Consider the following 15,676-nt stretch of genomic DNA (forward strand, 5'->3'; position numbering starts at 1 on the left):
TAGTGCAATTTGATCCTCACCTTACCAACTCTGCTGTTTGTGTATTATGCTGGATGATGTTGTAGTTTAGCAGTTAAAGCATTAGACTTATAATTGGAAGTCTGCGAGAGTCGAATTCCACCAAGCTGCCACTGCTGGGCCCTTGAACGGGGCCCTTAACAAGCTATAATTGCTCAGGTGTTTAAAAAGTGCATTGCTCTGGGTTTGGAACTATAAAATATTGGGGATTCTGTTTATAAATAAAAGGGGATTCTGTTTATAAATAAATAATATATGTTTTGTGCCATTAAACAATGTTTAACAAGAGGTTTTTAACTTGAGTGAGTAAGCCAAAACGTTCTTTTGTATCTACAAACTTATTTTCTATCTGAAATGACAACCTAGGGACGGTAGGGGGCGATAGCGTGCTTTAAAGTCAGATAAACAGAGAGGGGCACAGAAGAACACAGTGACCCGAGTAGAGAGCACGCTTTTGTTTGTTTACAATCTGATTATCTATTATAGCTCGTCAACGTGCTTGTTTTAATGTGCCATGTTTTAGCACAATAAATAACAAATCACATAATTGTTTCAGTTCAGTTAAGGCTGATAACCTCCTCTTTAAATAGAGCTAGTTAACCGAGTGAAAATGAGGCTTTGTCACACTTTACTTAATGCTGTCAGGTTCAGGACTGGGTTTGATTTCGGAGAAAGAGAAGTTGCTCACTGGTTCCCTGGACATATGGCGAAAGGTTTGTTTGGGAAGCAAATGCACACGTCTTATGGTCCTGTGTAATGATTCATTTTGTTACTATAGTTACTATAAACTTAATACATGACATCATATCATCCACTCAGTTTCTACACTGTAAGTGCACCTTGTACAGCAAGTGTACATTAACACCTTGTACAGCAAGTGTACATTAACACCTTGTACAGCAAGTGTACATTAACACCTTGTACAGCAAGTGTACATTAACACCTTGTACAGCAAGTGTACATTAACACCTTGTACAGCAAGTATACATTAACACCTTGTACATAAAGTGTACATTAACACCTTGTACAGCAAGTATACATTAACACCTTGTACAGCAAGTATACATTAACACCTTGTACAGCAAGTATACATTAACACCTTGTACATGAAGTGTACTTTAACAACTTGTACATGAAGTGTATATTAACAACTTGTACATGAAGTGTACATTGACACCTTGTACTGGAAGTGTACATTAACTGACAGCACCAAATACTCATCTATTGCTGGTGAAGAAAGAAAGAAAGAAAAAAAGAAAGAAAGAAAAACTCAGCTACAGGTCATTCTCAGCAAAGCATCAAACTGTCATTAGCAAGATTTCTGTTTCCAGTCCCTTGGCCTGAGCAATATGACAAGATGTTATAGATATTGTGATAAGTTTATAATCCAGAGCTCATTTGGTGTTGTTCTCAAAACTGTAAAATATATGTTCAGTTTTAAGAAGTATAGCTTATTATTATTCTTACTAATAATAGGCAGTTTCACATCACACTACTGAACACCGTAAAAAACACTTATTTCGTAATAAGTGATTTTCATAATAACTTCTGTACAATTATACGTACATACAATGTGCATATTACATTTTGTATTTTGTATACTGCTCTCCATACATTGTGCCTTACATACATCTGCACTATTTTATTTGTGTATCTATATATACCTTACTGTACATTCTGCCTAATAGTTCACATTCATATATATATATATATATATATATATATATATATATATATATATATATATATATATATATATATATATATTTACACACATCTCTGCACTGCTATAGCCTTTATTCACTGTACATATGTTTACATATATACCTATTATATATTACATGCTGTACATATGTTTACACATATATCTATATATATATATATTACATGCTATACATATGTGCTACTATTTGCACTTCTGGTTGATGCCAAACTGCATTTCGTTGCTGTGCACCTGTACTATGCAATAACAATAAAGATCTATCTATCGATCTAATTAAAATTAGATCTTTTCAATGTTAACAATCAAGAAAATGTGTATCAGTCATTATGTTTACAAGCAACAAAGAATCCTTTAGTACTCGGGTTTCTAGGTCAATCAGATTGGAAAGGCTTCATGTAAAAACCTCATTCGATTTGAATGAAAGTTTGATCAGATTGAAAGGGGTTGTCAAGACCTGAAAAAAATCAGGGGGGGGGGGATGCCATGTAATCGCTTGAATCCAACTAACTTGTCAATTGGATTAAAAAATCCCTTGTGGTGCAGTGTTGTGAGGACAAAAGCAGACGCTGTCTATATATTACAGTTATGTTTTTTGGACATATATATCGTTGTCCACATCATGTGTATGTACTGTTCAAAAGTATTGTCATTACCTACCAGTCACTACTATATTACTTCTATGAATACTGTAACTTTATTATTATTACTATTTTTATTATCGAAGTTTGTTGTTCTTTCTGTAATCAGTTCTGTGTGACACCTTTTAGGACTCAAGCAGATGAGAGCCAGTCTGAGGAAAGTTGACTGCATCATTGAAATCCATGATGCCAGAATATCCTTTTCAAGGGAACAAATACAAATCCATGGTTCCATGTACTAGCCTGTAACTCTTCCATGCCTTTTAAATTTTCTCTTGCTTCTAGCCTGTGTTAGGCCTGAGTTTTATCTGGAAAAAAAAATAGTGAGAACTGAAATAATGTATTTGAACAATCAAAACGCATGAGTGTTTCATTGCACACCATTCTAAAAGCTCCTTTAACTGGCAAACATACCATTTTCTGGAAGACATCCTTTGTTTCAAGAGAGCCTTGATGTCCGGCCGCATTTACTCATCCTGAATAAGATGGACCTGGCAGACACATCAAACAAATTGGTATCACAACCGAGATAAACTAAAGTAACTTATATCTCTTTGAACATGTAAGTGATTTATAATGTGTAATATTTATTTCTCCAGAGTGTCCTGAAACGTCTTGAGAGAGATGGAGTTAAAAACGTCGTGTTCACAGACTGTCTAAAGCAAAGAGACACGAGTATCAAAAAGGTGAGCAGAACTATTGTCACATTTTTTTTTTTAAAAAGTCTTTTAATATACTTTAATTACTAGCAACATTGCTTGTTGTGTTGTAGATAATTCCTCTTGTAACAGACACGATAGAGAACGTGCCTCGTTTCCACAGAGAGGAGGTGAGCAGAGCTACATTTCTTTTTTCTCTTTAAAATATACTACAAATTCTGAGAATTCAAACATTGTTGGATTCTCAATCCTGATTTGGTTAGAAGTTGAACCTTGATTTTGAACGTAAGCTCTGCCATAAGGTCTGTAATATAAACTGCTAAATTTATATAAATGTGCTAATATGTTATCTTGCACAGGAAGGAATTAAAACGTGTGGTGACTTAAACCATAATGTATAATATTTGATATATAAGCACTAACAGGAACTTGTTTTGCAGATGTTCCATAACATCATCACAACATTAACTGCATGTAACTGCAAATTGACATAAAGAAAAATGTGCTATTCTTTAATTAATTAATTATTACATGATACCAATCCATTACTATTTATTGTCCTGTCTGCTTTTATTCTTTAAATGATGCACTTTGCTTTCTTAATTATTTTGTATGATAGAAAAATGTAAATAAAAATCCAGGTAGGACGAAAAAAAACTAAAATCATTCTTCAATCTAATTACTGGCTGTTATATGCCCATATCCATTGATTTCCAGTTCTTATAGATGTAGCTAAATAAGTAAATTTGGTACGTTTCCATCACTGCACAGAACAGAAGTTATTGCGTAATGGTGGTTGGTGTGCCAAACGTTGGCAAATCTTCACTCATTAATGCTTTAAGAAGAACAAACCTGAAAAAAGGTAAATTGTACTTGTTGCAATTGTTTTTTATTCTGTTTTATAAAATGATTTTTTTTTTTTTTTTTTTATTAAATTGTAAATAAAATTTTAATATAGGCAAAGCCTCAAGGGTTGGAGGTGAACCTGGAATTACCAAAGCTGTTCTGACCAAAATCCAGGTATTTTCACTGACAGTGTTTAAATAAGACCAAATTTTTCTCAGATGCATTGTTTTTCCACTTTGTCTTTCTATATGATTTAAATGAGAGCATATATTGATTGGTAAGATGAATGCATGCTAATGGATGTGTCTAGCTCCTTACAAATTCCATCGCACTGCTAAATGGACTAAGTTTGCTTGATCATAATCTTTCTTTGAAACCTCTGCCTTTCTCTGATCATAAGCACAATGTGTGTGTTATCAGGTGTGTGAAAGACCCGTCATACATGTGCTGGACACACCGGGTGTGCTGGCTCCTAAGATCGAGAATGTAGAAACTGGGATGAAACTCGCCTTATGTGGTAAGATTGTGTGGTGCAGTGATTTCCAGACCAACCCTTAGGAACATTCTACATAGTTACTCTCTCCTTGCTGACAAAATAATACATACATTTACATGCGAATAAATAATCTGATAGTAATCAGATATATGGGTTAAAGATTGAACAGCCTTCATGATTCAGCCCGAGCCATATAAATTTTTAGAGTTGCCCCTAGTGACGCAATTCTAAGAACATTTTGTGGGTATGTGGGCATTTCCCCATAATATTAAAGAGAAGATCCTAGTAAGGATAAAAGTTGTTAACTTTTAAAAGGGGCCCATAAGGTCAAAAAGTGTTAGGAGTAGAGAGAAGGAAGTTTAAGAGGCTTAAGAGTTTCTTTAGCAGAGGAGAACTGGACTGGACTAAGAATTCTGAAGCCGTCTCTATACTTGCTGAGGAGGCTGAGGTCCTTCAACATCTGCAGGACGATGCTGAAGATGTTTTATGAGTCTGTATTCGAAAATGCTATCTTTTTTGCCAACCGACGTGCTCCACAGAGCGACACAGGACATCATTCTACCTGTGTCCATCAGACTGTATAATTCCTCTGTGCAACAACATCTCACTTTGCAACTTATTTAAATCCTAGCTTTATTTGTATTTGTACAACATATCTCACTGTGCAACAATACCTTTATTATAGATAATTATGGAAGATTATGTATTCAGTCAGTGCTGTTTAATCTAAAGTGATGCACAGAACACTTGGATACCAGGTCAGCAAACACTATTACACTGCTAGAAATTAGTGTGAAGTAAGAATTTTTTTTCTTATAGGTACTATACTGGACCACTTGGTTGGTGAAGATATCATCGCTGATTATTTGCTTTTTTCACTCAACAGACTTGAGCGGTTTGGGTAGGTAACGTATAGACTACTGATATGTACTTTTTTTATGGACCATAAAAAGCATTCAGCTTTTCTAAAAAATAAATAAATAAATAAAACTAAAAAAATGCATTTTAATTTTAACATAATAGAGAAGACATTATACATTCTGTTCAGAAAAGTTATTCGCATATAAAAAGTCATTCAATGTTTTTAATTTTAAAAAATCCTGATACGAACATTGTCTTAGCTATGTGGAGAGGTATGATCTAGAAGCACCATCCGATGATATTCAACATGTGCTGAAATGTATCGCTGTTAAGCTCGGTAAGACTCAGCGAGTGAAAGCCATCACAGGAGTAGGTGAGTGAATATCATTACATGACGCAAAATACAGTATCAGTGGAGAATCATTTGCAACACAGAAATGGAAACACCAGTCTTAGCCTGCAAGAAATAATGATTTATTTTACTTTTAATTCCATAGGTGACATAACGGTCAGAATGCCTAACTACACCGCTGCAGCCTATGACTTCATCAGAGCTTTCCGAAAAGGAGAGCTGGGGAAAGTCATGCTTGACTAAAAAAAAAAACCCAAAACGTTGCATATGCCAATGAGAGATTCATGATATTCATGATATGATATTCATGGTAATGGTAACTGTGATAATACTGTATTATTAAATTGACTAAATTCTATTGCACAAAGATGCTTTGGTGGGGTTTCTTACAGTTCTGTGATGTCATACAAATAAATTAAATAAAATATAATTACATAAAAAGAGATTTCTTGTGCAATATTAAAACAGCACCTATAATAATTGATACAGTAAATACTTTCATTTAAACATCTTTTTTAAAAAAAAAAAAAAAAAAAAGCTCTAACATTGATTTTTCCTAGTCGGACTACCACACACACACACACACACACACACACACACACACACACACACACACACACACACACACACACACACACATAAAATGATCTGGGCTTATAATAATGTCACAGTCTTCGTAATATACTTCACAGGTATTGTAAATAAGCAATGGGGAAAAAAAGCTTTTTCTATATAATCCTAAAAATCTTATCTAACAGATGGGGGACAAGTTTGCTTGTCATGTTGTTTAATCTGTAATTGCATGAGTAAATATTGAGGTTACATTGAAAGATATAGTATTCATCTTTAGTATTGTCAGTTGCTAAAATACTTAGAAATAAATAACTTCTATTCTGTTCTATTACAAGTATGAACAATTACAAACTTGTATAAATTGCTGTTTATATGATTTATAACAAAACTTGTTCTAATAATCGGTTATACAATATACTAGAAGCATGGCAAGAATTTGTCTGAAAAACAAGGCAGACAGACTCAGTTACACCAATAATTAATACAGTAACTACTAACACTTTCTTTGCTGTTAAGATTAACCCCCTTATATGCATGTATAAACTATTAGAAGTATTTTTTTTTTTTTTAAAAATACCCTGACTGGCAGTGTATGCAATCTGCTAGCTAGGTTTTGTTATTCAGCTCACTCTTCAATTTAAGGAATAACCCTAAAAGGCTTAGTTTTGCCATTGTGATGTATCAAATACTGGTACAGGGTTGTCAGGAAAATACAACGCCACATCGGCTCTTATGAAGAAAAAATGATGCAAGGTCATCTATTAGCCTAGAGTATGTAATAAAAAAAACCCCACATTTGAATGTTAAAAGCCGTTGAATTCTCAATATTAAAATATAAATACACTTTTCGTTCAAAGCAATGAAATGATTTATTTGAAAAATGACACGTCTCTATTTATTTATTATGAATTATCTTCCTTGAATTTCAAAGTAGCTTTATCTCAGTGTTTGATTCAGATATCGGTTGTTTTTCCCAGTGTTGAAAAATTCAGTTTTAAATAATTTATAAAAATGATTATATTTTTAAAACTATGCAAGACTTGGTTCAGTGCTGTTTAAATTTCATTATAAATAATTCAATGGCTTTTGTAACAGAAAATATTTCTAGTTTTTTGCTTCCTTAAAAGTGGTGAATAGGGATTACAGATCCAAGCAGAGTATTGTTTGTTCTATACAGTAACAGTGATGATTATATGAACATGTCCACAGTTTTAATAGCTTTCTAAATTATCTGCTCGTTTAATTTTGATGATTATATTCTTTCTTTACTATTCTTGCTGAAACATAATATGTATTAAAAACAAGAAAGTCCTGTAAAAGCTTGTTTAAGTGTTGTGAGCGATCAGTCTACCACTTCTAATACCAAGTTTCTTTATGAAGTGCAACCGTGCATTGCATTAAAAATACTAGGCATACACATTGCACAGTAAACTTGAATCTTTCAAGCTCTAAAAAAGCTTCTGATTCCAGCCTCAAGGAAGCAGAAAGTTTATTGGCAGTATTAATGAGAACAGTCCATTATATTTGAAATCATGAGTTACTGCACTAGACGTTTGGGTGAGGTAAATTTCCAAGTCTGTCCTGTTTCTGTAATAATTGTCTCCATCCTCGGAGCTGTCTTCTGGTTTGCGTTGAGCCGAAGCGTACCATCCTCCGGCTCCCAGCGCTACTGCAGCACCGGCTGCAGCCGCTCCTGCAACCCTCACAGAATTCGAGCCACCGATTCGGGATGTGCGTCCGCCGTGTACACCGCCTCGACCGGAACCTCTGGCAGAACCCCGAGCAGAACCCCTGGCACCTCCTCTGCCACCTTTGGACATCACCTGTTCGCACAGGAAAGCAGAGAGAAGCAGGAATATGCAGCAGGTGGCTATGGCCCGGTTCATTCTGGAACAACCTGAAATAAAAGACAACAAATACTTCATGATAAAGCAAGATTGTTTGTAGCTCTTCAATTACTGATAAAAAGAAGAAATACATAAACAATTCTTGAAAAAAACTTCATTAGAATTCAAGGTCTATTCAGTCTCGTTGTTTGGAAGCACCTCCACACCATCTTCTTACTACCACTGAATAAACTCTTCTCTCTAGTTTCTGTAACCGGCTGTTAACCACGCCAACCTATTTATTTCCTAAAGGTCAATATAGGCAATTATATATGGTCAATACTTCAATTAGAAATCACTTATTTTATGACATATAATCACTACTTGCTTGATGTAAGGCCCATAAAATATTACAATAGAAATGAGTTTTGTTTTAGCAAGTTTGAAATTGTAAGGATAAACCTGACTACGACCTGCTAATCTTCACTGTCCAGTTTATGAGGAAACCTGCACATTCAGGAAGTAAATAATTAGCCAATCTTATGGCAGCAGCACAATGAAACACATCATGTAGATACAGGTTTATTGCTTCATTTAACATTCTCAACAAACATCAGGAGAAATCTGATCTCAGTGACATGGAATGGTTTTGATTATTTCAGATACTGCTGATCTTGTGGGGTTTTCACACAAAACAGTCTCTAGTATTTACAGTATAAAGAATGGTGTGAAAAACAACAGATACAGAGAGACAGTTCTGTTTGTAGAAATGCCTTGATAAGAGAGGTCAGAGAAAATTGGACAAATTGTTTTGAGCTGACAGGAAGGATACAGTAACTTGAACTTGCACTGGAACCAGAACTGGAAACTATATTAAAAATAAATCAGGTTGTAACGATTGCATATTTAAGTTGCTTCCTGTGAGTGCTAAGCAGTCTAAACAGTGTCCAGTGATATCTTTCAAAAAGTCTCCAGGCCTACAGACCGTTCACATATAGGATGTTGCACCATTATGTGTAAACTATAGAGACTGATGTGTGTACAATTCCCTAAACATCAGCAGATTCCAAAAATACTCAAACCAGCCTATCTAGCACCAACAATTAGTCCATGGCTAAAGTCACAGAGATAACATTTTTTCTTCATTCTGATGATTGATCTGAACAACAACTATAGTTCCTGTCCTGTAGATGCATTATTTTATGCCTTGCACAGATTGTGTGATTTGATAACTGCATGAATGTACAGGCGATCCTAATAAAGTGGACAGTAAGTGTATAACGTGACAATGTAATGGTATACTAAACAGCATTAAATATTTAATGTTTACTTGGCCCCTACTCAGTTGGCAGGACGAGCAGCTGGAAATTTTTTCATGACTGCAACGCTGAACATAGATGGTTTAAGCTAGTTTATATGGTGCCATATAAATAACACCCAAGTGACATGCTGAACACAATAAAATCCTGTCACCTACTTGTTCCAGTACTGTTTATTTTCAGTGCTGTTGCAAATGTGTGCAAAATTGTTATGCTGTATTTGTTTTTTCTTTATGAAAATTACAGTCATTGTGTCGAGTATTGTAAAATAAATAACATTGAAAGATAATGTGGATGTCAAAGAATGGACTTTTATTTGGTACCATTTTGTATAATCACTATCAGCACAGATCCATGATCTTTCACATGTTTCAGTGATTTAAACTGTTACTCAGTTTTAAATTAAATTATAAAGTGTTTAGCATTTTGCCATACACCTCCAGGTTTGGGGTTTCCTTCTCACCTCCTTGCATGTTTTTTTGGATTTTGCATGTTTTCCCAGTGCTTCTTTAGAGATTTGATTAGAGTACTCCAGTTTACTCCCCATCGAAATGTGTGGTAGGCGGATTGGCATCTCTAAATTGTCAGTAGTGAGTCGGTGTGTATTTGTGTGATTGTGCTCTGTAATGGGTTGACACCCTGTCCATCATGTCCCTTGGATTTAGCTTTAGGTTCCCCACTATCCTGTGTAGGATAAGCAATATTTGTATTTTTAGTGCAATTTACCTACTTGCATAATGACTTTGTCAGTGTTACTCTTCGAACAGGAGATGATTCACAGGATCCACAGATTCTAAGGGTGCCAATAATTATGAAGTGGACTGCATAGCCTGTTGTTTGTATGAGAGCTGGGCTGTTGTGTTGAAAATAGGTCAAAACGAAATGGCAGCCTTTCGCAGAGCTTGAAATTCGTGCACGATTTGTGAATGTAAGAAATTACTGTGTGGTTTATTCGACTAATTACTATGCCTACATGCGTACAGAAAACAAAAGGGTGCATTTGTATTGTTCTGCAAATACCCAAAAACATGAAAATGGAATTAACGGTTCCTGTCAGGGATAATCTGTGACATGTACATGCAAATAAATAATACAGTGATTATATATAATGCGCATCAGAGTCGGTATTTTAGTAATATTTAAGTAGTTGAAGGTTATTTACAGTTGCTCAGGTAAACTCTATGTAGGATTAAGCAAATAATCTAATTTTTAATATGACTCTAATCTGGGGTGGGAATAAGAGATTAAAAATAACAATAATGCCTAGACTACACCCAATGCGTTTAGGCTATACCTTTGATATACTCTCTAGGCTTCTGTGGCACTATTTATCCTTGGTCTTGACTCCTGATGTATACTGTAGCACATTTTGCATTTATATGTTGCATGACAAATGGCGTTAAATATAAAATGCCAGCATTGTTGAAAACCTGAGTAGATTTCTGAGTAGGATTCGGCTCCACTCACTCATCCTGTATCCGCACCCTAATTAAGAAAGCCTGTAATCAACACTGATCGGACTTACCTCTGCCTTTTGCTGTGGATGCTCTCCCAAAACCTCTGCTCTTCTCATGCAGGTGTTATGTAAGGATGTTAATACATGACAGTAACCGGTAGAGTGATGGCGGAGAGAGCTTCAGTGCGCGCAACCCTACTGTGTGTGTGTGTGTGTGTGTGTGTGTGCGTGCGTTAGTGTGTGTACATGCGTGTGCGCGCGCGCGTGTGTGTGCGTGTGTGTGTGTGTGTGTGTTTATATCTTGGTGTAGACTAAATGTCCTCTAAAGGAAATGAATACAGTATCTGACTACTTAAACCTTTGGATATTAGTTTAGTGCTCAGGAGTGTTTAGGTTTGGAGAGGGCGTGTTTAGGTTAAAATGAACTGGAGCAGGAGAGTGAAATGAGCAATGTCTTCTGTTTAGGTTAGCACAACAATAATTAACCCAGAAATGTGTAAAAGTGTATAGACCTCAAACATGGGGGAATGGGTTCAACTGTTAATGCATGTATGAGGGTAGGGGAAAAAAGGAGTGGAACCTGACATGGTCTTCTGATGTCACACACCATCATCACCACCACCCCCTCCCACGTTTTGTAGAAATAGATCAATTCAGGATCTAAATTTTTAATTAAAAATTATACCTAATGAGCAAGCCAGAAGAAATAGTGGAAATGAAAAACTCCCCGAGAGGATATAAGAGGAATCCTTGAGAAGAGCCAGATTCAATATAAAGACATCTGTGAAACACTGGATAGTGCAATTATAAAAGATAAATATATTTCCTTCCTGGCACAGATGTGAACATTTTCCTCTGATTTTCATCTCTTATCAACAAGGTATCTCCACCACAGAAATATCACTCATTCATTGATTTTTTTTGTGTGTGTACCACTAACTCTGCCTTGGTCAAAATAACAGATTTGAAATTTTCCCCCAATTTGATGTTTGATGTGAACCTTATCCACAGCCAAAGACTTGTATCTGCAAGTTTTTTTTTTTTGTTTGTTTTTTTTTTGCTGCTGCTGCCACCTGATTGGCTGAAACAACAATTTACTATGAAAAACAGTGTAGTCTGTCTGCTTGACTGTTATTTAATATCATTTAAAATCATTCTCTGTTATTGCTTCCAAGTGAATAAAGAATCTTTATTTGTCCTAAACATATTACTTATCATCATAGATATTTTAATGAATGGAACGTTTCAGAGAACCTTATCATGATTATGGTGTGACACTATGGATCAGAGCTCATTATTAGTTATGCTGTAGGAATGAATAATAGAAACACTTTGCAAATTTGCAAAACATGTCCTACTCTCACACTGATAATGTTATTGTTGCTGAATTAATTTGCAATATGTGTTAGATTAATATGTATTGTGTGAAATAGATCAAGATTCTTTCTCCCAGTTCTTGTCACCATTAAAATAATTTCACTAGAATTTACTTTACATTAGGCTCATTAGTTCATTTTAATGTCAGTTGTGTTAGTCTTTCAGTTTTTTATTTTATTTTCATTTTCATCCATATTATACTGCTGTTAGGTGTTTAATATAGGTATAGAATATAAATACATCCAAAATATAAACATTGTTTTTTTGTTAAAGGACTTTTTTCCCCAAACAACACCGACTGAATGTTCTGTTTAGTTTAACAGTAGTTGTAGTAATAACATGGTCAATCGGAGTACACTCTTCATACTACTCTTCACTATCTTCATACCATTGTAATCCCAGACAAAATGAAAGACAGAGAGACATTCAGACCAGGAAATGGTGGAACAATTGAGCTCTTATGTGGTGTTTCATCACAGTGTGCTACACACAATACATTTTTGATCTAATTTTTTTAAAGATAGCGCTGAAATCCTTATATACTTAAGAAAAAAAAACAAGATTTTTTTCTTTTTACACAAGTCTCACAATCTGCACTTTTTGATTCTTGTGAATATTAGTATAAATTGCTCATATTGTTTGGATACATGGAAGAGAGTGTCATTCATTGTACTGTATGACATGCCTACGAATACATTGAATATTTTAGGTTTTATATATATATATATATATATATATATATATATATATATATATATATATATATACATATATATATATATATATATAAAATATGACAAAAGAAATCAACCTGAGGTCACTAGAAAGGATGCAGTTGTAATGAGCAAAAATACATGAGTACAAAAGTAAAACTGCTCTGATCTTTTCAGCATTTTTCTAACTGAATGTGAATATAGACTGATGCCCACTATAATATTCTTAGTATCTCAATTAGTCAAAGAAAATTAAAGGAATCTTAATCCCACTTAGGGCTTCCTCAGAACTTGCATCTAGTTTACTTAAAGATATGTTTTAGATCCCCTAATGGAGCTCTTGCTCTGAAAATCTGGGTTTTCTTGAACTTTCATTATTTCAAGTCTTTATCTGCTGTTCTTTATTATTTCTTGTCTATTCAAAGAATTGTGTCTTGTTTCAGACATTTCTTAGAACACTATAAAACTCTCTAGAATATCAGTGATTCGTTATTGGACATTGTATTGCTACATAGGGCTTTTCTCTTAGCATACTTCTCCAAGGAAGCACAGGGTCAAAACTCAGTATTAGTTTCTTTGGTACCCCTGGTACTTTTAAGGATTAAGGGCCTTGTTCTTTGGGAAGACCCATTGGTTTGACAGGATTGTAGAAATTGGTAATGCCAACTACCAATTTACAATTAACAAGGTCACTCTTGTCAGCCTCTGCCAGTTCTGGTACTATGACCATAGCCTGCGATCTTACTTGCATTATCAGCTGAGATATTTTACTTTAGTTGAGAGTCACTAGGTGTCAGATGGTCACAGGCTCACAAGTGGGTTTGTGCATTCTGTCATATCCATTGCAGTCTTAGCCTAGTAAAGTTATTATACTGCTGCTTAAGAATGATGGGAGATTTTTTTGTACTGCAGTAAGAAATAAAGTGCTACAATGATAGATAGACAAATGGCTACTGTACAAGTACACCCAAAACAAATAGCCCTTAAGGTCAATAAAGTTTTCCAAAGCAATCCATGAAGTTTTGAAAATGAAAGGAAGACTTAGGCACATGTTCTTTCTCATCCAGTGTACAGTACTACTTCTAATATTAGCCACTGTGTATAGTTCTGAGAAATCTATGATGCTCGAAAATACAAAACCCAGGTTTGGTTGTTAGTCCACTGCAGTAGAGGTGCGGCTACAACATACTGAAGGACGAAGAGCTGCCATTACTCCCCCCTTCCTCTTGGGTTTCCTTTGCTCAATTTCCAGCTTAGAGGTGGCTGTGTTCTTCTGTGAGATCCTTGTTGCTCCTCCTGCTGCCTCCTTGATCTGCAGCTCCAAGTGCTTTTGAATAGCTAAGCCCAGTTCCTCAGGGTCCACTGAGGCACCATAGACCTCCCATGTCATGCCTTCTGAGTCCCACTTCACATCCTTTACTGGATTTTTTTGATCCCCTGTAAGCTTGTCATTTCCAATCTCCTTCTTGTCCACCAGACACACTTTTGGAAAGACATGTTGAGGTGACTTTTCTGAGTTCTGACCCACTTGCACCCCTATGTCCTTTAACTCCCTGCAGGAGGTCATAGTCCCTGCATCTCTCATTTTTCTTACCTCTTTCACCGATTGCACCTGACCCCCGGCTTGGCACAAAGGACCAGACCACTTACAGTCCAGGCTGCAACAGTGGACCAGCCTTTTAGAATCCAGTCTTGTCTCACTGACAGAGGAAACAAGTGGGGGAAGAGATAACAAAGTTGGTCCTGCTTTCTGCACCTTGCAGTCTCCATCCATGTTCATTAGTCTTGGTAAAACTTGGGCAGGAGCAGGTATGGGCTGGGGGTGACAGTAGGCAGCGAACGTGTCCTCAACAGCTACATGATGGTATGGGCTGCAGCAAGCAGTCGCTTCAAACCTAGTGGGTTTAATATCTCTGGTAAACTCTCCTGATGTCTGAGCACAACCAGACGTGCAAATCTGAACAGAACTTGCCTGGATTGGGCTGTTTGCTGCTCTGCTGAAAGTGGTGACGGTTCTGCTTTGCTGTGTATGCATGGCCTCCTTACAAGCTAAGGACAATAGTAATGCTTCTCGGTTCCTATTCAAAGAAGTAGGTTCAATTGTTTCACTGTGAAGAGGATGAATTTGGTCATTTTGCTGTATTTGAAGGGTATGTGAATGACTCCTCTGGTTGGTTAGGGACAGGTTCTCGTCTGTTAGGTGTCTATGTAGAAAGGAGGCATTTTCTTGGAGCACCAATGACGCCTGTTCAATCTGAGGGTTCACACCAGATGCTATCTGTACACCTGCTTCATTGGTTATGTGAACCTCTGCAATACTGTGGGGACGTGGTGCATTGTGAAGACATTTGCCTTTTTCTTTTATATAAACTCTGTCTTCCAGAATGGTTTTAGAGCATGGTACTTCACAAGAACTCTTCTGTAGCTCCTCAGGCTGGAGGTCCTGCAGTTCAGTAGAACATGGATTAATAATCTCATTAGTGACAGTAGGGTTGGATGGGATAGTGCTCCTGGGTGGAAACGGTTCAGACACAGGGCACCCAATCTCTGCCATGGAAAACTGAAATAAGACAGAATAATAGTATCTGTTACTCATGCAAAGCTCACAATACCAGCAACACTACACACATCCTTAGTGCATTTAGTGAGAAACTCATTTAATATGAAAAATTAAATATAAATCAAAATTAGACATACCAAATGTGTAAATGATACTATAGCCAATATATAGTTCAGGTCAAAATGAAAGTAGCTGTTTTATATGCTTTCTATTTACAATTCAATCAATTCATTAAACCGATAATTGTTAAAACTTGTTT

At 35.9% G+C, this 15,676-nt stretch overlaps 2 protein-coding genes across 3 annotated transcripts in view; one reads left to right on the forward strand and one right to left on the reverse strand.

Moving 5' to 3' along the window:
• The first annotated feature begins 418 nt into the window (after nt 1-418).
• On the forward strand, nt 419-5,956 carry mtg1 (mitochondrial ribosome-associated GTPase 1). The gene is made up of 11 exons (XM_027174830.2): nt 419-731; nt 2,509-2,573; nt 2,790-2,894; nt 2,979-3,065; nt 3,152-3,208; nt 3,810-3,900; nt 3,997-4,058; nt 4,305-4,401; nt 5,200-5,281; nt 5,502-5,614; nt 5,739-5,956. Exons 1-11 carry the CDS (start codon nt 629-631, stop codon nt 5,834-5,836), a joined length of 960 nt encoding a protein of 319 aa, XP_027030631.2. The 5' UTR covers nt 419-628; the 3' UTR covers nt 5,837-5,956.
• A 5,980-nt stretch (nt 5,957-11,936) lies between these two features.
• The window catches only part of si:dkey-191g9.7 (G protein-regulated inducer of neurite outgrowth 2), a 5,309-nt gene continuing 1,569 nt past the window's right edge, over nt 11,937-15,676 (reverse strand). The window contains exon 2 of one of the 2 annotated variants that reach the window (XM_047812923.1): nt 11,937-15,418. In XM_047812923.1, coding sequence (XP_047668879.1) covers nt 14,011-15,411 — 1,401 coding nt within the window. In that variant the 5' untranslated portion in view covers nt 15,412-15,418 and the 3' untranslated portion in view covers nt 11,937-14,010. The remainder of the gene's footprint in view (nt 15,419-15,676) is intronic. The other variant, XM_027174823.2, reaches the window with a different exon arrangement.

Source organism: Tachysurus fulvidraco, chromosome 4 (genome assembly GCF_022655615.1).
Source record: "Tachysurus fulvidraco isolate hzauxx_2018 chromosome 4, HZAU_PFXX_2.0, whole genome shotgun sequence".
NCBI classification, from domain to species: domain Eukaryota; kingdom Metazoa; phylum Chordata; class Actinopteri; order Siluriformes; family Bagridae; genus Tachysurus; species Tachysurus fulvidraco.

Excerpts from the sequence above, each read along its gene's own strand:
- mtg1 (XM_027174830.2), top strand. The coding sequence starts at position 629 with ATGAGGCTTTGTCACACTTTACTTAATGCTGTCAGGTTCAGGACTGGG. Across the intron at positions 2,895-2,978 it reads CAGACACATCAAACAAATTG|AGTGTCCTGAAACGTCTTGA; the intron begins GTATCACAACCG and ends TTATTTCTCCAG. Across the intron at positions 3,066-3,151 it reads GAGACACGAGTATCAAAAAG|ATAATTCCTCTTGTAACAGA; the intron begins GTGAGCAGAACT and ends GTTGTGTTGTAG.